At 36.3% G+C, this 26,450-nt stretch overlaps 1 protein-coding gene across 22 annotated transcripts in view; it reads right to left on the bottom strand.

Annotated features, from left to right (window-relative positions):
* Nucleotides 1-26,450, bottom strand: part of LOC105499433 (phosphodiesterase 4D) — a 1,582,997-nt gene that overhangs the window by 224,336 nt on the left and 1,332,211 nt on the right. For 21 of the 22 annotated variants that reach the window (XM_071097867.1, XM_024786952.2, XM_071097875.1 and 18 more), the window contains 2 exons: nucleotides 22,523-22,714; nucleotides 1,160-1,196 (listed from right to left, as the gene is read on the bottom strand). In XM_071097867.1, coding sequence (XP_070953968.1) covers nucleotides 1,160-1,196; nucleotides 22,523-22,714 — 229 coding nt within the window. Of the gene's footprint in view, nucleotides 1-1,159; nucleotides 1,197-22,522; nucleotides 22,715-26,450 lie in introns of those variants that run through there. The other variant, XM_071097873.1, reaches the window with a different exon arrangement.

Below are 26,450 nucleotides of genomic sequence, written 5' to 3'. Positions count from 1 at the left end.
GTATTATTTCAGTGTCTTAGCAACCTTATGAGGTGGGTACTCTTGGAACTGTTATTTAACAGAGGAAGAGATCAGGCTTGGAAAGGTTCAGTGACTTGCTCAAGTCCATTTAGTTGTCAAGAAGAGGTGAAAGGGTTTTAACTAGATCTGACTGCCTTTCATCCAGCTCAGTCCCCTAACTTTACCAGTTGAAAACAAAGAGGACTCAGAAAATTTAAGTGAGTTGTCCAAGGTGCAAGAGCACCCTGATGTATGATATAGGACTGATTATAATTTTTACAACCTCTCAGTATTACTTGCATTTCAGTATTTAACATTTCTTACTCGTCAGTGTTGGTTTTAAACCTGCTTCATGCCCCAGTTAAATCAGTTTTATCTTATTCTGCCCTTAGTTGTCTATACCAGGGACTCTCAACTTCTCCTGCACACTGGAAAAATACTGAGGCCTTTACCAAATACAGATGTTTGGATCAGATCTCCAAATTTTTGGATTTAATTGACCAGGGCTGCAGCCTGAGCATTGGGATAAGAGGTCTCTAGGTTAATCTAACATGCAGGTAGGGCTGAGAAGTACTGGTCTATACATAGAAGATCTGGTCATCAACTCTTTCATATATATATTCCAAAACATTTTAGATCATGTTATCACCTGCTTGCATATATGTCATGTGGTTAAAGTATTTTCATGATTTGTATGCCTAGAAGGAAGAAGTAAACATCGACACATCACTCAGCTAAATCTCTGTACAAATGATATATGTAAAAAAGAGATAAATAAGGTATTAGGTTGAATTGGAATATTGAATTTCAAGCACTGATCATATACCTAATTATACTAAACCTAACTTAAGCCATGATATAGCTTTCTGCTTCTAGTGCTTATGTCAGTTAAGGAACTATGGGCCCAATTAAGTATTCCCCTTAGCTAATTTGTTATTTGAAGCAAAGACAGTCTGGTTCTATGGGTTTATAAGAAACAGATTAATATAGCCAAAGCCACTTTCTCTAGCAGTGCTTTTGAACTGCTTGAATGAACCAAGAATTTGTATTTATAGTTGTGCTTGATTTAAAATTAAATTAAATTAATAACCTGAACTAATCCCCCAAATTAAATTTTTACATCTGTGAGAAACCTGCCCATTCACAAAGCTGTGCTTACCTGAGCAAATGGAGTCACAATCAAGTCATCTCCGTGTCTGAAAAATAAACCAAATCCCACATTAGAAACCACCAATAACTCTGTGCTCAGTGTCAATCAGTATTAAACGGCAAGTTCCACTTTCATGAGTTCCCATAGAGAATTACAGTGATTCCATCCTTAATCTTCAGCACATGTTCTTCCCAGCAACTGGGTTAAAAATATGTCTTCTGGGATGTTAACCATCGTCCAACTCCCTGGGCAAAAAGAGGGGCTTCTTGATCATCAACCAGGGTTCACTGTTGCTTTTTAGGTACACAGGATATGCAATAGTAGAAATGGTGTTCCAGCAGTGGGGCCTGAGTTTTACTTTTGGCTTCTTACTGTAGATATTAGTAAGGGGTGCTGTGGAAGGAACCAGCAACTGCAGTGACTTCAGTGAGAGAACCCTTGACCATCTAACATTTGAAGGTGATTGGCATGGAGTGTTCCGCATCATCCCGTGTAAGTCTTGGACAGGCTAGGAACTGTAGATGACATGGGACTGCATCATACACTAATAAAAACCCAGCGCAATTTTCAACTGACTCACATCCCAGCCACTGTAGTTACTGGGGAATGTTACTCTGTGTGTGCTGTTGCTGCAGCAACCCCAGCTACACCGTGCCTGGGTTATGGGAGCAAGGTGTCAGCATGACGTGTCTTGGAGGGACAGGGAAGGGCAAGGAAATTTGTGCAATATTCCAGTTAGAGGAAAGTGAGAAACTGGGGCCCAGGGTTCTTTTGTGGTATTTCTTAGCATGAATAACTTGAGACAAGGATTTCCAGAGTCACCATCAGCTATTTCTTGATCTAGCTAGATAAAATTCTTAAATCAAAAGTGAATGCTGTTATTCAACACAGACAGCTCCCTGGACATGGCCCTAACTGAGAATAATGCAAGTAAACATTTTGCTCACTCATGAACAATCTGAAAATGACCTGAGTGGCCCAAAACAACACCCATGAAACATGCTGGGGCACAGGGAGCATATGGATGATGTTACTGAATAAATTGTTACCAATAGCTAGAATAGGTGCTGTGGTGGTGATCAAACCATGTGGAGATCTTGAAAATAAAAATGTGGGAAATAAAAGCAGAAGAAGGAAAAAACAATGTAAAGGAAGCATATGTTATTTTACACCCCCTTAGTTCCAGAATCATGCTTTTCAAGAGGCACCTGCTCTTTGTAGAGATTATTCATAGAACTCCAGAACTCTAAGAAGGCAGGACATTGGGTTTTATGATCATTTTATAGAGGAGGCAACTGAGGTTCAGAGAGGGCATAAGGTCTAAAAGCTAATAAGTGGTAGAGGTAGGATGTCAATCGAAGAATGTATTTTCCCATGTTGATGTCTAATTACCATTGTAACAGTATTAAGAGGTGGGGGCCTGTGAGAAGTAATTAGGTCATGAAGGCTCCACACTCATGAATGAATTAATGCTGTTATGGTGGGAGTGGGTTAGTTACCGTAAGAGTGGGTTGTTATAAAGTGAGCCCAGCCCCTCATGCTTTCTCTTTTGCATGTGCTCACTTGACCTTCCATTTTTCCATCGTTTGGGATGATGCATCCCAAATACCCTAATCAGATGGTGATGCCATGCCCTTGGACTGCCCAGCCTCTAGAACTGTAAGATATCAACTTCTTTTCTATATAAATTGCCCTGTCTGTGCTATTCTGTCATAGTAACAAAAACTGGACTAAGATAGTGTTCTTCTGTCATCAATAAATAATTTACATAACTTACACTGACTCTCAAAAAAAAAAAAAAGGTCTTCTGAGGTCAAGCTCAGAAAGGCTCTTTCCTAGAACAATGGCCCAGGGTGGGAACAGGCCTGGTGCACTGAAGTGGTAAGGAGGCCATTGAGCCCAAGGGAGCCAGCAGAGAGGGATGAAGCCAAGGAGGAAGAGCAGCTGCCTAGATGAGAAAGAAACAGATAGAGCTGCAATGAGAAGCTCAGTGATTCTAGAGAATGCCATGTAAGGCAGGAAATTCAGAATCATGGGTGGTAATGAGCCAGGCAGCAGATCATGGAGCCCTTGTATGACATATACAAGAACTTGGATTTTACTCTCTGATGGAAGTTTGGGTTGGAATTTCAGCTCTGCCACATACTAGGTGTGTGAAATTGTGCAAGTTATCAAACTTCACTTTCCCTTGGCCTCTTCATCTGTAAAATGGAGATAATAGCACATACATATAGTTATGTTTTGGGATTCAATAAATTGATAATGTTAAGTGCTAAAAAATGTGCTTACCACACAGTAAATGTTCAATAAACATTTCTATAATAATAATTAGCAGTAGTAGTAACAACTTTTAAATCATAACGATTTTTGCTTTCCTATGCAGTCAGGAAATTGCAAAGACTCAGAAAACTGATACTTCACTAAGAAGGACTCTTGAGACCCTGTGACAGGTCTATACAAGATTGAGGGCTTTAAAGGGGTAAAAGTGGAAACAGGGAGACCAGTTTAGAGAACAGAAGAGATGAGGACCTAAGCTAAATTAGTGGTAGTAGAGAGAGAGGGAAGATGACAGCATTAAAAGCTCTGGGGGAAAGAAAAAGTTCTGGGGAAAAAAAGAAATGAAAATTTCAAACATTTACAAAAGTAAAAAGAATGCTATCATAGCAAGTGTATTTTATATACAATATCATCAACTGTTACAACAATGTTGCAAGGTAGGGTAGGTGATATTACTGGCATTTTTCAGATAAAAAAATTGTAACTCAAATTGGTTGAGACTTAACACAAAGACATGCAGGTAGTAAGCTGCACAGCCATACCTGGAATGGTCCCCTTTTGTGATATTCATTGGCTGACTTCTATGGAACAGTTTAAAAAGACAAAAACAAAGCTCTAGGAAAATGGCCCAATAAATGCAAATTTCAAAGTGATGCCAGGGTTGGCCAGCTACATTTCTTCCTTGGCCCATCATTCTGACTTTGCCTTCTGGCTGTGTCATATAGGTAAATATAGGGCTACAATTTCTCTTATGTACTTATTTTGAAACAGTAACCTAACTCTCACAAAACAACTGAGAAATACTTACAGATACACTAATGTTTAAAAAGTCTGAATACAAAATCCAGAGCTAAGCACTTCAGCATTTGACAACTTTCTACACACATAAAGGCACCTTTAGAATTCATTTGAAGCCAAACATTCTTGTGAGTAGTGGACAAATCAGTAAACTGTGTACTGTGTTAGAAGTCCAAACACAAAAGACATTTTCAATAGATGTATATACTACATATATTGCATTCAAGATAGTTCAATGGTTTCTGGGATTTAAAAATGTTATTAAAAATTCACGAGGTCAGGAGATCGAGACCATCCTGGCTAACACGGTGAAACCCCGTCTCTACTAAAAAATACAAAAAACTAGCCGGGCGTGGTGGCGGCGCCTGTAGTCCCAGCTACTCGGGAGGCTGAGGCAGGAGAATGGCGGGAACCCAGGAGGCGGAGCTTGCAGTGAGCTGAGATCCGGCCACCGCACTCCAGCCTGGGCGGCAGAGCAAGACTCCGTCTCAAAAAAAAAAAAAAAAAATTCCATGATGGGAGGTATATCACACAAGGAGAAAAGACATGCCACCTATGTCTACTTGATTTGCCAGTCCGAAAAACTATTCATCTGCTCCAGTACACGGCCAAGCTGAAGACTTTGTATTACAAAATGGACGAGAGGCAGTTCAGATAACCAAAATTAAAATAATATGAAATCTTGTTATTGTCCCAAGCTATAGTCTCTTCTTTCATTTTATTCTTTATAATTCCCTACTACAAAGTTTATTTTTCTCAGAACTAAGTCATCTGAACCAAGGCACATCATGAATCTGAAATGAATCCATGGAAAAACATCCCCTAATTTTTTACATAGATTACACTGGATTTCAACATTTCAAAACTCAAAAGGGTTGCATATTTATTAAAACATTTAATTTTTTCTTTGGTTGTATTTCCTTTACAAGTATTATAAGTAATATACTTTATAATATTTATGATAATTTACCAGTCTTGCTTTCTTCCCTATGAAAGCATGAAGACAGTTATCATTTTAGTGAGGGAAATATATTACTTTTTAATAAATTGCCCAGAAATTGTTTCTGCCAAATATCTCAAGATGGTCTCACTTTAGTAACAGGAAAATGATTCCTAGCATTTCAGTGGCAGATTCCTCAATAAAGGGCAGGTTATAGGCTATCCATTTATTTTCAAAAGTATGTCATGCTTAAATTATCTTTGAATATATACCTAACATATAATTTTAAAATCTTTGTCTAAGTCCTCAATTCAATATTAAAACAGATCTTTTCAGACATACTGTCACTAGTAGAATGAGGTAAGTAATACATATTTTTATTTGTGGTTAGAAGAAAATAAATATAATACAAACATATCTTTGAATTGTGTCTTATACTTTGCTTATAATAATTTAAAAACAGATCTGGTAGCTAAGATCAACAGAAGATTCACTTTGTGAATATGATTTGGCTTCAAGTATGTGTGAGTTTTAATGAACTGAATAATCACATATGCTAAAAAATCCTATGAAAAAATGATTCTGAAATTTTGCACCTGAACAACTTTACCCACAGAAACTTTTCAAAGTGCCTTGCCACGTAAAGTGGAGCTGGGAGGGATTATAATACAATGTAATAAATTGCAGCTTCCTAGGCCTACTTGGCTAAATATTTTTCTGAGTCTCTTCTGAGATGGGAAGAGACTATTAGGGTCTCTATAAAGTGATGGAGAAGCTAGATTCAAAGTCACACAGTGAATATCGCCTGAACACTTGAAATTGTACCTCCTGGTAATGTGAATTTTGGGTGAGGATGTTGCAATATTGTCTTTCATATATAACAACAATAACCCTTAACAAAAAACAGCTGGGATCTGTTTTAAGGAAAATACAGCTCTTTTAAGAAAAGAACTGGAGTGTTCATGGAGGACAGGCGGAGAAAGAATGAGGGATAGGAAGGCTCAGAAAAAAAGTCATGTTGACACTGCGTGCCTATATGTATGTACGTATGCACGCATGTATACATGTATGTATGCACGTATGTATGTATGTATGTGAGTGATGAGACTGGTACCCAGGTAACAGTCACGGCAGAATGCAAGTGCAGAAACTTCTAAAACAGTCAGGATGAACTACTGCAGGTCACTGTGGGAGTCAGTGTCACATTGGTCTTAAGTTTCAAGATGTCCAAGGAGGTACCACATGCTCTGTCACCTTCCCTGCTTACCAGGAACTGAACCAGAGTCATCTTCACTAGTCCCAGGGAGCCTTGCCTCTCCCAAAGAGAAAGACTTGCTGAATCCTGAGCCAGTGCTGCTGGAGGCAGGAGAATACAGGGCTCAATAGTACACTATTGTCTTCTTTTTCCTCAGACAGTAGAGTCAGGAACTTCTATTCTCTATCCCCTGCCCTATCCTTCTTCTTCTTCTGTATTATTTATCACATTATTTTCTACCCTTACTTTTTCTGTAATAAGAAGACAGAAACAAGCAAGAAACTGAAAGCAAGAAATCTAAATGCCCACACTCTTATGGAGACTTTGTTGGGATCCATAAACGGTTCAAGTACTTAAACATGAAAAAGCCTGTTTTCATCTTAAAAAAATAAGTTCAATCAACATCAGCACCTGAAAATATAATTTCCTAAACAAGTTCATTTCATGATTGGTTGAAATCTTAAACACACTAGGTGGCAACCTTTCTCTGTTTTACTATGACTAAATCATAAGGAAAAGGAGATATAGTTAACCAGAAGGAAGTTTTTACTTTATGGAACAAAGTCCCCTAATCCTATGATATTTAAAGCATTAGTGGTCATGTAAGACCTACTGCTTTTGAATATCACACATTGCAAATTTTAGCATGACAAATGATTGCATGAACTAGCATTTTGAAGGAGTCACAGGCTGGGGCTTATGTTTGAATCTAATCTTTTTTTTTTTTTTCAATGGCATTGAAGTTTGCTATGTTGCCCAGACTGGCCTTGAACTCCCGGGCTGAAGTGATCGTTCCTGTCTCAGGCCATGGAGTGCCTAGGACTACAGGTGTGTGCCACCGTGCCGGTCGAATGGAATCGTGTGAAAACTTTTTTCATCTTCTGTGATTCACTCTCTCTTACTAGAAAGATATTCTCCTCTGAAGTTTGTCAATAGGATTAGGAAATTGATAAACATATAGAAAATTAAAATAATATTTTTGAAATATATTTTAAAGTCCAAGATTTTGATCATTTTGAAATCCTAGTGTCTTTCTTCCCTCAGACTAAAAACTATCATCCATCTATCAATTCACCCTTAACCACTTTTTTTAGAATTACAGAGAAACAAGTATGTTCTAATTTTTAAATGAATATAAAAATATTTCTGGGAGCCTAGACTATTTGACAACACCCTAGGATTAGCTATAGGAGGAGCCACATCTACTCACAACTATCTAGTCCCATCTTCATAAAAGTATGGACATATAAAACAAACAAACATAATATAACCTACTTGATCTTTACGTGTGTGTATACATATATGTATATATCTTTATGTACACATACACACACGAAGTATATGCCTACATATACACACTTTGGAAGACATAGAACAACTTAAAGAACAATTCAAAGATAACTATTGATAACATTTTCCCGCTGCATGTATGTGAGCACATGGATGTAATACAGTATGTGACTATTATGGAATACATACTTTCTTATAGAGTTAGAATCATAGTATATATTCGACTGTAATATTCTGCTTTTAGCATTAAACATTAATGAACCATAAAAATTCTACATGCCTTTATTCTTTTAAAATATTTTTATTGACTCAAATCTATATTTGGTAATCTCTAAAATTTTTCAAGTTATGTGAATCCAAATGTATTAAAATGTGAGCATTGATTCTATTTTCAAATAAATAAAAAAAATCATGTGGGTTTTTCAGACTAATTTCAGTTCATGTATCATTCATTCATTTTTAAAAAGCTACTTATTAAAGGAAATATGCTTATTTTAATTAAATATACATAAGACAAAGTTAAATATTAAAATGCTACTTGAGAAATTGGGCTGCACAGGGAATTCACAGGAATGTTAAATATTTTATATTGCTACCTGCTTAAATTAAAATCATGAAACTAATTTAAGACAATAAAAATATTCTGAAAAATGTGACTACCAAGAAAATCTTGCAAACCAAATTAGTTTTTCCATATAGTGTTTAAAAGAGATGATTTGTTTTTCCAAAAATAATGTTCACTCTGACAAATTATAAATTTAAGAATATAATGAATGATTTAAAATTACTTATAAAGGAGGCATTAGATTTTTTGATAAACTAAGTAATCTATATAGTAAACAAAACAATACCAAAAATACATAAAAACTGTGTTTCCTTGGTATTAGACATACTTGAGGATATGGATCCTCTGTATTACTTGGCCTTTTAATTTAAACTAGCTCCATTTAAGTCAAAATAAATTAAGCAGTACATCTATTTATGAAACCCTAGGGAATAAAGTTCCTAATATAATAAAGCCAACCTCAGTTACAAATGAATGTGCTTTTCCTCTTTGAAGCTATTGCCACTTAGAATTAAAGTAATCTATTTAACACAAAAACTTGTATTAAAAATCACAACTACCAAAACTTTCAATTTAGCAAGAATGTCCAGCAACCTTTTACTGAGAATCAAATAAAATGTAAATTAATATATGAGTAACATTAAAACTGTCTGGTATTGTGTGAGGTAATATCTTCCAAAAGGAAAATTTTCAATGCCAAACCCAGGCCACATGTTTGTATATCTAGTTATGCCGCTTTTCTGGTGTTTTGATCATTCTAAATATTTTGAAAAATTTTAAAGAGATGTGGGGTCTCACTCTGTTGCCTAGGCTAGAGTGCAGTGGCACAATTCACAGCTCACTACAGCCTCAAGCTCTTGGACTCAGGTGATCCTCTCACTTCAGCCTCCCAAGCAGTTGGAATTACAAGTGCAAACCACTATTTTTATTTCTTAAGGCAGGCCAGAATTTTTTTTTTTTTTTTGAGATGGGGGTCTCATCTTGAATTTTAACTCCCACAATTTCCAGATATCGTGAGAGGAGCCTGGTGGGAGACGACTGAATTATGGGGATTGGTCTTTCTGGTGTTGTTCTCATTATAGTGAATGAGTGTCATGAGATCTAATTTTTTAAAAAGAGGAGTTCCCCTGCTCAAGCTCTCTCCCTTTGCCTGTTATCACATCCACATAAGATGTGAATTGCTCCCCCTTGCCTTCCACCATGATTGTGAGGCCTTCCCAGCCAGCCACATGGAACTCTGAGTCCAATTAAGCCTCTTTTCATGATTGTGAGGCCTCCCCAGCCACGTGGAACTCTTGAGTCCAATTAAACCTCTTTCTTTTGTAAATTGCCCAGTCTCGGGTATGTCTTCATCAGCAGTGTGAGAACAGACTAATACAGTGACATTCAAAGATACTTAGTTTTCTGAAATTTAAACCATGTGCTCACATTTTATTAATATTTTAAGAATTAAGAAACAACTAAATATCAAGAAAACAAATAACCTGATTTTAAAATGGGCAAAAAACCTAAATAGGTCTTTTTCAAAACAATGGCCCAACACAGTGGCTCACACCTGTAGTCCCAGCACCTCAGGAGGCTGAGGTAGCAGGACAGCTTAAGTCCAGCACTTTGAAACCAGCTTGGGCAACATCGTGAGACACCCTCTCTACAAAAAAATTAAAATCAAAACAAGACCTACAAAAAAAGGTCAACAGGTATATGAAAAAGTGCTCAACATCACTAATCTTAAGTGAAATGCAAATTAAAACCACGAGGAGATATCACCTGACACCTATAATAATGGGTTTTTATCAAAAAAAAGGTAACAAATATTGGTGAAGATGTGGAGAAAAGGAAGCCTTTTAACACTGTTGGTGGGAATGTAAACTAATACAGTCACTATGGAAAACAGTACGAAGGTTCTTCAAAAAATTAAGGATAAAACTACCATATGATCCAGCAATTCTATTTCTGGGTACATATCCAAAGAAAATGAAATCAGTATGTCAAAGAGATACCTGCACTCCCATGTTTGGTACAGCATTAATCATAATAGCCCAAATATGGAATCAACCTAAGTGTCTAACAACAGATGAATAAAGAAAATGTTATACACACACACACACACACACACACACACACACACACACACGATTCCTACTCAGGCTTAAAAAGGGGATATCTTGCCATTTATGATAATATGGAAGTTCCTGGAATACATTATGCTTAGTGAAATAAGTCAGGCAAGAAAGATAAATACTATGTGATCTCACACATATGTAGAATCTAAAAACAAAATCAAACTTATAGAAGCAGAGAGTAGAACAGTGGTTCTGGGGCAGGGCCTGGGGAAGAATGGGAGGATGTGGAATGGGAGATGTTGGTGAAAGGTTACGAAGTTTCAGTTAGAAGGAGAAACAATTTCAAGATACCTATTGTACAGGCTGGTGGCTATAATGAATAATCATGCATAGTACACCTGACAATTACTGAGAGTAGATTTTAAATGTACTCATCACAAAAAATGATAAATTGCTAGGTGATGGACATGTTAATTGCTTGATTTAATCATTCCACAATGTATACATATATCAAAATATTACCTTGTATATAATAAATGAATACAATTTGTCATTTGTTGATAAATAATAAATTTAAAACTAGAATTAGAGCCTGGCCCCATCTTTGACCCCCCCCAAAAAAAAAACTTTCAACCCCAAATCCTTAATTTTTGGCTCATGTGTGCTCATATCACTTGGGGAGGACAGGCACTGATGATAAAGCAGATGGGACTGAAGTTTATGCAACATAAGCAAAAAATAATCTAGTCTAAAATGGAAACTCTTTATTTGTCATGAGAAAACAATTTAGGCTTCATTAGAGAAAATACATGACGTGAATGAATGCCTTCAAATTTGTTAGTTATATGATGGCACAAAGACTGACTGTGTTCAAACCAAAATAATTAAAAAATGTTTAGCACTTGTATGTAGACATATTCACTAAGCATAGTAGGTTATTTTGTTTAATAAAAACCAATACGATAGAGAGACTTTTCTAGGACTGCTGATGTCCCAAATTATCATCAGAAGGTTTGAGTACAAAGCTGAGAGTCTGACTTCCACGGAGGGAAGAAGGATGGTGAAAGAGTTGGGTACACGGGCACGGATTCACAAGTGCTCTCACTTTGTGTTCTAGGAACAGGATCTTCTCTCACAGTTTATCTTACTGGCAGGCTTGTTCTTAATGCCAGTGGCCCTGCCCTTTTGGTTTTTCTCCAGAATGGGCTCCTGGGAAAAAGATTTATGGTCAACTAGTACAACAATTTTAAAGGTCTGCATGTGGTGAAAAGATTCAATAGATTAAAAGGAAGTCCTTGATCAAACAGAGAGGAGAGCAATGTGTTTTATGAATGCCTACTAGGTGCCAGACACTGTGTTCTACCAACATGCTGAATTTAATTCTGACAACTCTGCATTAAATGGATGCTCATATTCCCATTCTAAGATAAGGAACTAGGCCCTGACAACTTAAGTTACTCATCGGCAGTCATGCCCTTGGCAAGTGACAGAGCTCAGTGGTTTCCAAATGCCACTCTAAGATCTGGTACTTGCCCAACAGAATGCTCATTGGTCCTTGTCAAAGTCAAAGTGTACATGGACCATGCAGTGAGATTTTTTTTAAAAAAAACTATACATATTCCTTTAGAAAATTCTTTTATTCTGAGATTATGCTCTTTTTCACTGAAGTGAAAATGTCTTAAAAAATAAAAATATATATTGATGGGAAATTCCTTGATAATGTTCTTTACCTGGCAAAATAAGGAGTTAGTAACCCTAGGTCGGTGTCCCAGGTATTTTTTGAAATTTTACTGAGTCATAAAATCCCAAGGCATGGAAATGTTCAGTGTAGCTGGACTTGAACCCAGGCATTCAAATACTGTTTTGTTTTTATCATGCTGCTTTCCGTATGCTCAAATGGATTTAGACTATTCTGAAGGCACATAGAAGTAAATGTTTTAGACTCTAGAACAGCACTGTCCAATAGAATATTTCTTCAACATTCGATTTCTGCAACAGAATATTCTGCAGGACTCTTTCTTGGTGCTGTCTAATATGCTATCCACTAGCTAAACACACACACACACATACACACACACACACACACACACACACACACACAACAATCCACAAAAACAAAACTATCTTGGTGGTTATAACAAATTCGATTTGAAGTTCTGTAAGTACCAAAGAAAAAATGAATTTTGAAACATGAAAATATGAGATCTGCATGTAGTTTTGTTCTCCCTTGGGGGCAAAACAATGAGTTAAAATTTTTGTACGTGGGATAATTCATGACATTTATTGGGAGACAAAGTCATTTACTGAATTGGTGAAATGATTTCTTGTCATATCACAACCTTCCATATTTATAGAGGGGTGAGCAGTTATTCTTTTTCTTTCTGCTCTTAAGCTGCCTGTGTCTAAAGAGAGGGTTACAGGAATTGACACATTATATATGTTTAGATACAACTTTCAAGTATTCAATGTCAGCAAATTTTTCTTGACCCAAGTTAGGAAAAACCATAAAGTCTCAAGGCAATTAGCAGTAGGTGGACACAAAGCCTGGGAGATGCTGCAGTGGGCAGATGGAATAATTGGGGATGTTTCCTCAGTGAACCTGGGAAATCATACCACAAATTACCAGGAATCTGAGAGCAAAGCCCAGTGGTTGATATTCCTTACTTGGTTTTCTAAAGAAAAACCATGGGTCTGCTTGATGCTTTCTTTCTGTTTATTTATAAAGCACATCTTTAGATGATTCATATTGCAAGGGCTTAGACAGAATGATTTAGTAATACTCACTGAAATATCTTATCTCAAGAAACCCATCACATAAATGTTCCAGCAGTGTGACTGTTTTTCCTTATATGGCTCAGAAAACAGTAAAGGAGACATTGAGAACAATTCATTAAGAAGCTAAGACTGATAAGCAAAAGTAAATATTTAAAGTGATTGATGTGTAAGTGAAAACAAGTATTTATATAGGAATCTCAGTGTTGGCTGGAAACATCTCCTTTTCTATCAAGAATTTTTAAAAATTAAATAAAGACAAGAACGCATGCTCCAAACAATTTTGTTTTGTCTTATTTTCATGGATCTACGGTGTCTTCAAATGATACTCTGGCATGGAGTAGGTGCTACTGATATTTTCTAAATGAGTAAAACAATGACAGTATTCAAAAATGCACATCAATTGATACACACCTTTATTTAGAATGTGGAAAACATGTATTGGTTATCTCCAATAGAAGTCAACTTTCTTCTTCTCAGCCTGCCACCATAGGCCCCACTGTTAAGATTTAAAGTTCAGGCTGTGCATAGGGATTCTTGCCTGTAATTTCAGCACTTTGGGAGGCCAAAGCAGGAGTACTGCTTGAGCTCAGGAATTCGAGACCAACCTGGGCAACATAGCAAGACCTCATTTCTGCTAAAAATTTTAAAAAACTAGCCGGGAGTGGTGGCATACCCCCGTGTTTGGGCTACTAGGGAGACTGAGGTGGGAGAATCACTTGAGCCCAGGAGCTCAAGGCTGCAGTGAGCTGTGATTACATTGCTGCACTCCAGCCTGGGCAACAGAGTGAGACTATCTCAAAAAACAAACAAACAAACAAAAAAACAAAACAGATTTAAAGTTCAAAATATTTCTATTTTACCATACACTGGAGCATGGTTTTGATTTTAGTCTTCTTTAATATACAGAGGGAAGAGGGTTGAGATAAAGTGAGAGTATACTAGTATACCTCTAGGTACAATATCCACAATTGGATGAACCAGTATCTCTCCCGCAGTGGCCATTTGCCTCTTAAAATTTCAAGAGGCAGGAAGAATCAGTAATTTTCAACTACGGGTCCTTCATCTAGGGACCATGTTGCATTGAGAGCACTATCCAGGTTACTGGACTAGTTTTTTTTATTTCAAAATGGTCTTCAAACTTTCCTTATTTTAGTTTATTTCACACATCATTTGCTCTTAGAGATTGCATTCTTTTGGTATGCACTGAAAAACAGGCTAATCTTCCTTGACTGAGGCCAATTCAAGTTTACTTTCTTCTGGCAGGAATTCAATGTCTCATAGGATTGTGGAATAATTGCTCTTGTTATTAAACTACCCCTTCTCCCTGCTTTTTTTTTAAAGAAAGGAGATATTATCCTTTGAAATGTATTAAATCTGAGGTACAAGCATAATTATATAATCATTATTTATAAGTTTAAACAATTCAAAGTCACACTCTTTCTCTTATATACAGGAGTGAGAAAAACTCATTTTTCTTTAGAATTTTTTCTTTTTTCACATTTAAATGATTTACAAGTGAGTTCAGTCTTTAATCCCAGCACTTTGGGAGGCCAAGGTGGGAGGATCACTTGAGGTCAGGTCGAGACCAGCCTGGCCAACATGGTGAAACCCCATCTCTACTAAAGATACAAAAAAAATTAGCCAGGCATGGTGGTGGGCACCTGTAATCCCAGCTACTCAGGAAGCTGAGGCAGGAGAATTGCTTGAACCCGGGAGGTGGAGGATGCACTGAGCTGAGACTGTGCCACTGCACTCCAACCTGAGCAACAGAGTGAGACTCTATCTCAAAACAAACAAAAAAAGTGAGGGCATATACTGAGGAACATAGTGGGTATAAAGGAAATCTAGAAAATAAAACGGTATGCTATATATTAGCACAAAGTCCTAGAGTTAGAATTGCAGCAGCCTTATCATAGAAACAATGAATTACATATATGTTTGGTCAGTTTTCACTTCTTTTTCCCTCTGCTTTAACAACTTTTTATGACTAACATTTATCCCTCCACATCTCCTAAGACTTTAGTATATATCTATTACTTTGGTAGCAATAACCAAGATATATTACTACATATAACTCAATTAATTCGTTATTTTAAAGGTTAGAGCACTGGCAATGATACTCAGAGGTGCTGACACCATCTCACTATAGTAACGCATTAAAATCAATACTTTATTTTTACCCTGTGGCATGAACAACATTACCATTTAAAATGTCTAAACATCAGGATTTCATTTTTATGATTTTTTGAAAGTATGAGATTAGGAATATAAAATGCCTATTCAGCTAATATTTTAAATCCCCCTGTTCAAGGATTGAAGAAACATGTTTAGCTAATTTACCAGACTTATTTTACAATTCATGAAACTCCTATTTTTTAAAATCAGAAATAAAACTACCTAAGTGATTGAAAAAATGGCACCAAATAAAGCAGAATTTTTAAACACAAAGATAGTAAAAAGGTATTCTAGTAGCAGATGACTTTAGCATATTTTGCTGATAAACTTCTTGAGATTTAATAGCTAGTATTAATGTCTGCATCAGCACTCCGAATAATACTAGTAACAGTGGCCAGCACACAGCAATGGAAGAAAAAGCCTGGTCTATCTAGATCATTACCAAAATAATATCACATTTTATAATAAAAGATTTTGGCTACCTGGGATCCTAACAGAATTAAGAAGAAGATAAATTCTCTACTCTAGAGCACATCAGAACGCTCACAGCTTTGAAACTGTTATTTTTTTCCTCCTAACAAAATTCTCTCACAGAGTCTCACATAGAGATCTGATTTATCTCTAATCATTTTTTTTTTTTTTTTCTTGAGGCAGGGTCTCACTCTGTCATCCAGGCTGGAGTACAGTGGTGGGATCATGCTTCACTACAACCTCAACATCCTGGGCTCAAGTGATCCTCCCACTTCAGCCTCCCAAGTAGCTGAGACTACAGGCGCCCACCACCATGCCCAGCTAATTTTTGTATTTTTTGTAGAGACAGGGTTTCAACATGTTGCTCAAGTTGGTCTCGAACTCCTCAGCTCAAGCCATCTGCTTGCCTGGGCCTCCCAAAGTGCTAGGATTACAGATGTGAGCCACCACACCTAGCCTGATTTAGCTCTAATTCTTCAGATATGAATAAACACCCAATCCAAGGATTTTCAAACTTTCTCAGTACGCAGTGCCCTTAATATCTCAATTTTTTAAATAACAGCAACCCGTTGGCCAAAAGAAATAACTAATAGTTCCAATTATTAAATAGTTAAGTCCAAATAATTTAATAAGGTTTTGTTCTAACAATTTAGCAGCCACTGAGCACTATGTCAATTTCTCATTTTGAAATGAGATTGGACATTGGCTCGCTTATTTTTGTTGCACATTGATTTCTGCTCAGCACTTGATTTTTATCCAACAATTGCTCAAAACCCAATTTTGCAAAGATATGGTGTCACAGAAAGGAATATCGTGGTCTTTATTGGAAACTGGGAACTATTTCAAGCTATTAGTTTTCCAGGTGGTTGACACATGTTTTTGTGTTTTTCTTGAAAATTTAAAATAACGCTTGCACCCACGTGCATTCCCTCTGCTGCCTCAGGACATGTTTTGAGAATCCTGGCCCTAGTCCCATCACTCCTACACCACAGGGTGAGGGGTGAGGATACCTCCCCAGTTGGGAACAACCCAGGAACTGGAGAAGAGATGATTTGACCATGGTAGCTTTCTTTGTGTGGTTAATGGAAGAAGGCTTTCAAGATAGCAAATTAATATGCTTTTGAAATGTTTACACTTGATCTTAGCCAAAAGGCCAAGAAGCGATGAAATGTTCATTAGTGTAATATTATCTTGCAATCTAGCTAAGAGATGACTACAAACTTTTCATGTACATCCAGTGAGAATTAGAACCTTTGTAATGCAACGTCTTTTTATTTATATTCTTCCTAGTAAGACCAGGGAAGATTAATAATCTGGAATAAAAGATACAAATAGACATAAAGCGAATTCTTCTTCCTTTTTCAAACCTAGAACTGGAAGCAATACTACCCTTATACTTAGTAGGCAAAAGAAGTAGAGAGGAGTGGCTATGACTGAAAACACACATTAGAGGCCCAAGAAATGGTGAGGGACTTGTTAATTGCTAAAGAAATGACAGTAGTTTGAGATGGGGGGTAGGGAGAGTATTATCCACTAGCTGAGAAAATGCCCCAATGGGGCACCCCAAAGGCCTGATCAATGAAGTCTGATATATCTGTATAGTGCTTGGGGATAACTTAGCTAGATTCCCAAGTATGCCCAGGTTTTTATGGTATATCAAGTCTACTCACTTCCTCCTCACTGGCCCTCTGAATGCATTCACCCCACCCCATATTCTGTGTGTAGAAGCAATGTATATAAATGTGAGTGAAGAGACGATTGGATCATCTTTGCATCCTATGTGTTGGTGTTAATTCAACAAAGGATGGGGAATACAAGGTCAGTTATCCAGGTGAACTGAGTATTTCTTAAAACTTAAGTAGTTTGACAGGTAACTTATATTCAATAAATTCATAGTTTTGTGACTTAATTCTACTTATCTTGTCACTGCTAATTCTCCTCTTAATCTTTGAAACGTATCATATCTTTGTGTGCTTCCAAATACAGATACTATATTACTGGATGATGTGAAACAACAGAAGTGATTGTTACTCAGATGCTGAAATATTAAGATGACAAAAATATTGTCTATTTACACTGTAATATTCATCATGTTTCTTCATGATGTCACTTGGGCAACCTTTTGTTATCTAGTTGTTTCTACTGTTACAAAAAATTTTTACTATTAATGGTAATTCAAATTTACTTTCATGTATTTATTTATTAGACTTATGCTAATACTTAACATTTTTCTTTTTCTTACTTTTCTTAAGAATTAAGTTGCTACTGCATCATCTATATTTAACAAACTGTGATGGTGTCTGAGCAGAAGTGATCAGGAACTTCTCTTCTGCCTTGTATGAGTTAATTTTTTAAGATTCTGAGTTTAGCCTAGTGCTCTATACTTGTATACATTCTCTAAGAGTTGGCTATATATTTACTTTGTACCTCTTTGAGCTTTTATTTTATTCTTAATCAAATTTTCATACTGCTATGTATTTCACTGGTTTAATGAATTTGGTCAACAGTTACTTCTGTTTCTCAGCAGTTTTTGCTGTAGTAGCATACAGTACTTTGTTTACAATGGCATTATCAAAATTATGTGCTCCTAGAAATAATCAAAATGGTTGTGTTTTTTTTTTTTTTCCAAAAGATTAAGCTCACTGGACTTTGGCTTTCTAATCTGTAAAATGGCATAACAATGTCGCTATCAAAAGGACTGTGAGTATATCAAATAAGATAGCTGGTGTGAAAATACTTGGGAAAGTTGATGATATACACACACCATGTCTGCTATGATTATTATTACCACCATCTTTATCTGTTTTGCCATTTCATTGGTTTCTATTTATAGAGGACAAGATGACGATATCCTATCTACTAGAGGGGATTATTTTCCTTCTTCTCACTTTCGCAATATAGTAAATAGTTATATTTAAACTTAAAGAGTATTTAAAGGTTTTCCAAAACAGTTCAATTAAATAGATAACCACAAATCTTCATTTTAAATACCTTTTCATTAGGTACCTATCCTCATTAGGTACAGTTTGTGTTTGAAATTTCTAAGAAAATTTCTCAATAGGAAAGCTTAACTAGAACAATTAATATGAAATCATCAAGTAATTAAATATATCATAACATCATTCTCTATAAAGCACAGTTAAATTACAGACATCAGACAGTCTTCATAGCATTATTGTGAAATAGGTAAGGTAAGAAAATTAAAGTTTACACATGACCATATGAGAATTCATATTAAGAGAGGGCATAGTCCTTTATGGTGGAAGATATGTGTAGTGTCAGATTAAATGTTGAAATATTTATTCTATTTACTTTTCCTTCCGCAGAAACTTAACCTCCTTGGTAGAAAGAATGCTTTCTAGGAGTTGGTGTCAAAGGAACATCTTACTGCTCCAATGTAAATATCCAAGGAGAATGGAAAAGCTAAACATGTGAACACATTATTTTTCAGCAACATATAGAGTTGACTCATGGTCTGATTAAACTCATCTTTCTTTCTGAGTCTGATCAGATAAAGAACTCTTGAGACACACAGCAAAATGAGGTCATCCTTGCAAGTTTGATTTTGAAATTTCATATTTAAATATGAAATGCTGTAAGGTTTTCATAAAATATATGTATATATTTAATATTTACTAACTGGAGTAGAATGTATGAAAGAAATGATCTATCCAAAACTCAGTTTACTACAATTTAAAAAGGTAGAACACATAACTACATAAATGGACTCCACTAACTCACTGTGAGTTTTCCTCTTTCTTTTATCAGTACCGAGGTTGACTCACCCTTGATGAAGTTGCATTAGATGACTTTCAGTTCAGTCATTTGCCTATTTAACATTGTTTATTGTTATCCATGGGGCTGGTCAGTATTCTACTCACCTCTACCCTGTTCCCTTTTATGATCTGCATAGTTGATTTTTTAAGCCTTTCCCTTTCTTCTCAAGCTGCCCCATCCCTCTCTCCTCTGGCTATTGATGGCTACACCTTCTACTTTTACATTCATTCATTTGGAGATGGAGGAGTAAAATGTTTAGAGGATTTATGGCTAATATCTCTTAACATTTTACTCCTCCATCTCTAAATTTACATTTCCCTTTTTTACTCTTCTCCTCCTCCTCCTTCTCTCTTCTTTTTCTTCTTGTCTTCTCTCTTCTTCCTTTTTTCTTCTCTCTTCTTCTCCTTCTCTCTCTCTCTTTTTTTTCCCCAGACACAGTCTTGTCTTGCTCTGTCACCCAGGCTGGAGTGCAGTGGCATGATCATAGCTCACTGCAACCTTGAACTCCTGGGCTCAACCAATCCTCCTACCTCAGTCTCGGACTAAAGGCACATGCCACCACAGCCAGCTAATTTTTTGGATTTTTAGTAAGGACAAGGTCTCACTATGTTGCCCAGGCAGGTCTTCTTTGTCCTTCCTAAAGAATACAGTTCTGGTATTTACTACTTTTCCAAGGATAGCCTCCTTACTCTGGCTTATGATCACATTTTTGTCAGCAACTACAGCTCCATCTTTAACCCTTTTTTCCCCTTGAATTTTTAGTCTCTTTCTATCTCGTGGAGTCTTCCCTCAGCTCAAGTATCCTGAATTCATAAAAATTCTGCTTGAACCTAATTCTCTGTCAGGAAACCTTAGTTCTCTCTTCCTCCTCCACTCATCAGCCTTTTAAAGAGATGCCTGGGTTTGCTCACATTTCCACTTCAATTCATTCCTTAGCCCAGGGGCTCCTAATGCTATTACCTGAATATGACGCTCCACTCAACTGTCATTCAAAAACCTAGTAATTATAGAAGGTAACTGTTCTCATTTCTCCTGGTTCTCTGGACTGTTATTTCTGTTTGCTGTTCTAGTATTTAACTGTTGTCTTGTTTACCCTAGGCTTATCACGTACAAGCCAATTCATCACCTGTTATCTGCTGTGTTTTCTACTCGCTTCCCTTTGTCCCTCATGTCCACGTCACCAGGTACATAGTTATTCATGGTCAAAAATCAGCATTCTCTTTGATTCTCCTTCTCCACTGGCTGTTCCCCAACATACAGACATACATCACACACACACACACACACACACACAGAACCATTCTATAAGCCTCTTGCATCTAAGCCAACTCTGCTCCACTGCCATCACTCCCTTGATCTAGGTCTTCATCATATTTAGCCTGCCTTACTTCTGTGAATTTCAACACGAAATACTTCCCTGTAGTCACTTTGCTATGCAATCATTCAACAATAGAGTAATCAAGATGCAATAAAAACAAGAATATGATCATGCCAAAACTCAGCTAAAAACCTCTGTGACTCTCAGGTCCCATAGACTATATTTGAAATTTTCTTCTCTTTTGCCAGGTTTCACTATTCACATCAAGCAGATTGTCATTCCTTAGTTCAGCCATAATTTTCCATGCCTCACATTTAGTAAATGTTGTTCCCTTAGCCCGGTATTTTCTGTACTTTTCCCTTGGGTAGAAAACTGTCCATCTCCTCTCTATGTTCCTGCAGTACATTGTAAATGCCTCAAGGATTGTGCTCACCATATTTTATAACAATGGTCTAAAATGCCAGACCTTACTGCTCCACAGATTGAGAGCTTTAAATACACCATATTTGCTCAAGAAGCATTCTCATTATGTGTGTATGAATAAATAAGTGTCATGAATTTCAAATCTAAGAAAGTGAGATAAAAATAATGTAGAAATAGGGTCACTAGGAATAGAAAGTTGTTTAGAGATGAAGAAGGGTAAACGTCAATAATACAACTGCTAAAATAGCAACCACAGTTTGTAAAAATGAGTGAAATATAATTTCATTTCTAGAACCCCATGCAGACCTATTGCAATACCCTGATGCTCTGCTAGATGGCAGGAATAACACTAGACACTCAGGGGTCCCATACAGACTAATTCTTATAAGATAAACTGCAGCCTGTTGTGAGTTTTTGAGACGGGTGTCATGAAAAGATGGTGAATGTTACTGGACAAATGTATAGACCAAGAGAGAAAGATGAAGATCAATTCTATACAGAGGCAGATGTGCCACAAATGATAGTATAGGTATTGAGTGAGAATAAAGACCTATGTAGAAAAACATGCACAATACCACAAGAATGAAATGCACTGAGAAAATGAGCTAGTGATGGTATATGATCTGCAAACCTGCTTGTCAGTTTTCACTGTTTTTCAAGCTTTACTATGTCTTAAATGATATTCAAGTCTCTCTAACGTTTTCTGTGCTTGCCTCTGATGATCCTTACAAATTGGCTTCATTTCCGCAAAGTTCCACAAAGATTTCTTAAATGATCCGGCAAACCAGTGCTAACATCTGTACATACATCAATTGAAATATATTCAAAATGCTATACAGTCTGGTTCACTGGACTTTTCCAATGTAGTTGAAAGCTTTTCAAATATTAGAAAATATCCATGTAGGTAGGTAGCTAAAACTCAGGTTCTACATAAATATAAGGTAGTGAGTTAAGTGTTAGTTTCCATTAAAAATTTAATTCTCAGTTTTCCTAGAAAGTGTATTTTCTGGGAAAATAAATACATGAGTGTGTGTGTGTATGTGTGTGTGTGTGTGTTAATCAAGAGTGACAGTGCACTCAAGTTAAATCTACCATTCATTTCTAGCTTGTATAATTTTATTCATATTCTTTCTATATTGGAGAAGAGTGATATAGTTGAACAAAAGTCAATTAGTTTTATTACATCATCAGCTCTAGATATAAATTTACTTGGTTTTCTCTCTCTTTGCCTACCCTTGTACTTACATATCACTGGCAATGGAGGAGTTCCGGGACATAGACTTTGGAGAGAGGTCATAATCGCTGTCAGATCGATACAGGAAGGACTCCCGGCGTTGACTGTGGACAAAATTTGCTTGGAGAATTAGCCCAGATCCTGGGCTGGTCATGGGATCCAAGGGACTCCGTCCCGCAGATGTGCCATTGTCCACATCAAAACTGTAAAGGAAGGAGAAGGAATTATGTTGCTGTGAACATTCACATGTTCATATTTTCACAAAGCATTTAGCTTCAACTGAGGAATTGACAGTGGAATTAGCAGGAATCAAAATTACAGCTAATTTCTGCCATAAGAATATGATAATATTGAAATACATAAAAGAAAAACACATTGACTTCACATTCTTGTTTTCCTGGATACTGTTGTTAACTGACCGGATACAAGATACAGGTTTTTCCAAACTCAACTTCAGTTAAACGGGAAACGTTCTGCAAAACTTAATCTTCTAAGTACAAAATTCCTTTCGGAAAATAACAAATACACAGTAATTCGTTAAATATTTGAATTTGATTCAACAAATGCCCATTTTGTGCCTAATGCTGTTCTCCCAAACGTGGGATCCTCCCCCACACTCCTACCCTACTACATCCATCCAAGCATTAATTTCCATTGTACCCACTTCCTTCCATCCCTACTACCAATATTTTAGATTCAGGTCTCCATCAAATTTCATCTATATTATTATAACAACCTTTATATTAGTGTCTTGAATCCATTTTCCAGTGTCATTCTTCAGTTTAAAACTCTTCAGTAACTTACTATTGCTCTCAGGATGAAGTCAAAATTTCTTTGCTAGACTGCCAGTCTAACCATCTGCTCTCAATTACAATTAGTCGCCCTCCCAGTCTCAACTTGCAGCCCTCATCCACTGGGGACTTCATGCCCAACTCATATTGAGGCACCATCTCCTTGTCACAGGCTATCACCTCCTGCTCCCCTAAATAATCAAATCTCCTTTCCCCTGCCTAATTGTCACTCAACCTTGAGACTTAGCCTGCACCTGAAAGGCTGCCCTGGTATATCAGAACTTTGTGAAAGGCCCTTTCTCTATGCTCCCAAGACACTTTCCCACTCCCTAATGACAGAATTTACAATGAATTGAAAATGTTTTTCACCCAGGAGCTCTCTACGAATGGAGACTCAGCGTATTCTTGGCTCTTTGAAAACTGTGCCCAAGTGTCTTGAGTAAATGATTAAATGAATAAAAGGCACTGTGCTCAGCAATACGTATTTCAGAGCTGGGAAAAAAATAACTACACACACAGTTCTTAACGTCATAGTCCTTATAATCTAGATAAACTTTCCACAAAGAACCTTTCTAGTGAAACATCAACCAGTATTAAAATAAAGTCAACTTTCATGTGTTCTTAGGAGAGGAGAGTGAGAGCTTATGATAGCCCAGCAGGTGTGTGGTTTTAAAGAAAAAATTGTTGAATGAATAAATAAACACGTGAATTCAAGTTTTGCTGTCATTAACATTTTCCCCATTAGAAGCTTTATCCAAACTATTAACTAGCTAAAGTTAAAACATTCCTTTATTTTCTTTATTGGAGTCATTAATAAATAGAGTTGTGACTCTAAGATTGGAAGATGTTTCATGGATCACTTTGAATCTATGATCAAATAACAGTAGCTCCAAAATAATCCATCAAGTAAACAGAAGACGAAAAACTCACTATCTCGAGCAGTTGTAAATATGTTTTTCCAACTTAAAATTTTCTTAGAATTGTGTCACTTTATAGATGTATTGATTTGGTTCAGGAGGGACAATGAGAGATTATCTAGTTGAACAGACTCACTTTACAGAGGAGGATACCAGGTCCTAGAAAAGTTAATTGACCAGTCGCTGAGCTAACTGTATTATCATTGATTGTTCCTAAAGGCTTTCCAGCTATACTGCATGATTATATAAGCCACAAATATATGTGACACCCAAACAAGGGACCTCTGTTTCACCAGAATAGGATAGGCACATATGTATGTGGGACCTTGTCAATTCCCAGGAAGACTGGAAGAGGAGGATGGTCTCTAATCATTCAACAGACATACATTAGGGATCTTCAGCAAACTCTCCTTGGATATACTTAAAAAGGCATTTATTAAGCACCTACTATGAGTGCATTAAGATACAAAAATAAAGGATGAATGATTAACTCAGGCTGGGATATCTGAGAAGTTTTCATGAAGAGTAGTACTTAAGAAGGTTTTTGAAGGTATTGTATTTAGTATACAACTGGAAGACATTAAAAACTTCTGAATAGTGGGGGTTTGGCAAAGTAGATTTCTCTTCTAAGAAGACAGTCATGGCAGCTTTTCAACATGAGGAGGACCTAGTAATGTGAATACCTATAGAAATGTTTATGTTTATTTCCCTTTAATATCAAGATATTCTTTTTGCTACATTTTGAAAAAGAAAATACCCTCATACAGAAGTGTGAGTTTTGGTTTAGTCTTTTTCAATTCAATTGAATAAATACCAAATTTGTAGAAATCAGTAATACTTTTTCTTTAATTACAATTTTTCCAACTAAATTAAGCAAGTCAACTTACAGAGACACTTCACTATAAGTTTTGAAACAAATATTGCTAAATATCTTAAGTCATTTAGATATTTAAGATATTTTTAAATCTTAAAACTTTTAAGCCACAATATTACCACTAAAACCAAAACATTTATTAATAGGTCAGAAAGTGCTTGATATGAGGTATTCTGGGGGCTTTAATATTTTTCTTTGTATACCATAATATAAAAATTTGTCCACTAGATGGAGATCATTTTCTTAAACAAAGAAACTCTATTTTCCACTGAAGGGTTAAATAACCTTAAAGGCCTAAATTATTTCTTAGGGACTCATGAAAATAACCCTTTAAATGGCATCCAAAAAACAAAGTTCACAATGTATACTAAGTAATTGTCAATATTGATACAATTACATTAATCTAATATCAGTATTAGCTTTACAAACATTGAGAATGAAGATCTAAAAATAATGACTGATATTTTATTGGACTTTTATTTAAAGAAAAAATACTTGAGAGGATTTAATTGAATTTCCATAACAAATCACTGACTACTTATTGTGTTGGAATAAAGTAACATGAGCATGATTAACAGTCTGAGGTTTCACTCTAAATTTTGGCACCGCAAGTATTCTTAGAATATGGTTTGTTTTGGGAAGTGAACCTAGGGTCTGAGTTCATTTGCATAATTGATTCCCATTATATTGAATGCTCTTATGATCAAAATTAGTTATCAAGAAAAGGTAATATTACTGAGAATCTCTAGTCTGAAGTATCAGCAAATGTCAGTATTAGTGAATGACTTTATAGAAAAAGAGACTTTGTATTTTGAAATATTCATTGAATAAACTTTTACATTACATCCTATGTCCTTAGATCAGCACTTTAATAAGTACAGATATACTAAACATTGTCCTTTTCTACAAAGCACTAAAGTCTAGTTAAGGTAATAGAACATCAAGCAACCAGAGAAAATAAAAGCAACAAAACAGGTGGCATCTGTATTAAATAGTATACTAAAACATGAAATTGTATTATATAGGCAATCAGACTATGTGATGTAGACAATGAATGTAAAGGGAATTTAAGAAGTTGCAGGGTGTACACCTTTGAAGGAGAGTTAAAAAATGTCCAGCCAGAGTAGAGCTGGGGTTGGGTGTGGAGGCCACCCATCAAAAGTGAAGCCACAAGAACAAACCCAAGAAGGAATGAGTAAGGCATGTATATAAAACAGGACATTTAGTGTCTGGCTCAATTTGAGGCTTGGTATTAAAGAATAGTGGGGACCTATAAAAATGGCAGTTCTGTACAGTTCAACCTAACAGGTAGGGCTGGATGTGTTTATGGCAAGCTGGGTCAAGGAGTGTCAGCAGA

Source organism: Macaca nemestrina, chromosome 6 (assembly GCF_043159975.1).
Source record: "Macaca nemestrina isolate mMacNem1 chromosome 6, mMacNem.hap1, whole genome shotgun sequence".
NCBI lineage: Eukaryota > Metazoa > Chordata > Mammalia > Primates > Cercopithecidae > Macaca > Macaca nemestrina.
This window is presented reverse-complemented; position numbering and strand designations above follow the sequence as displayed.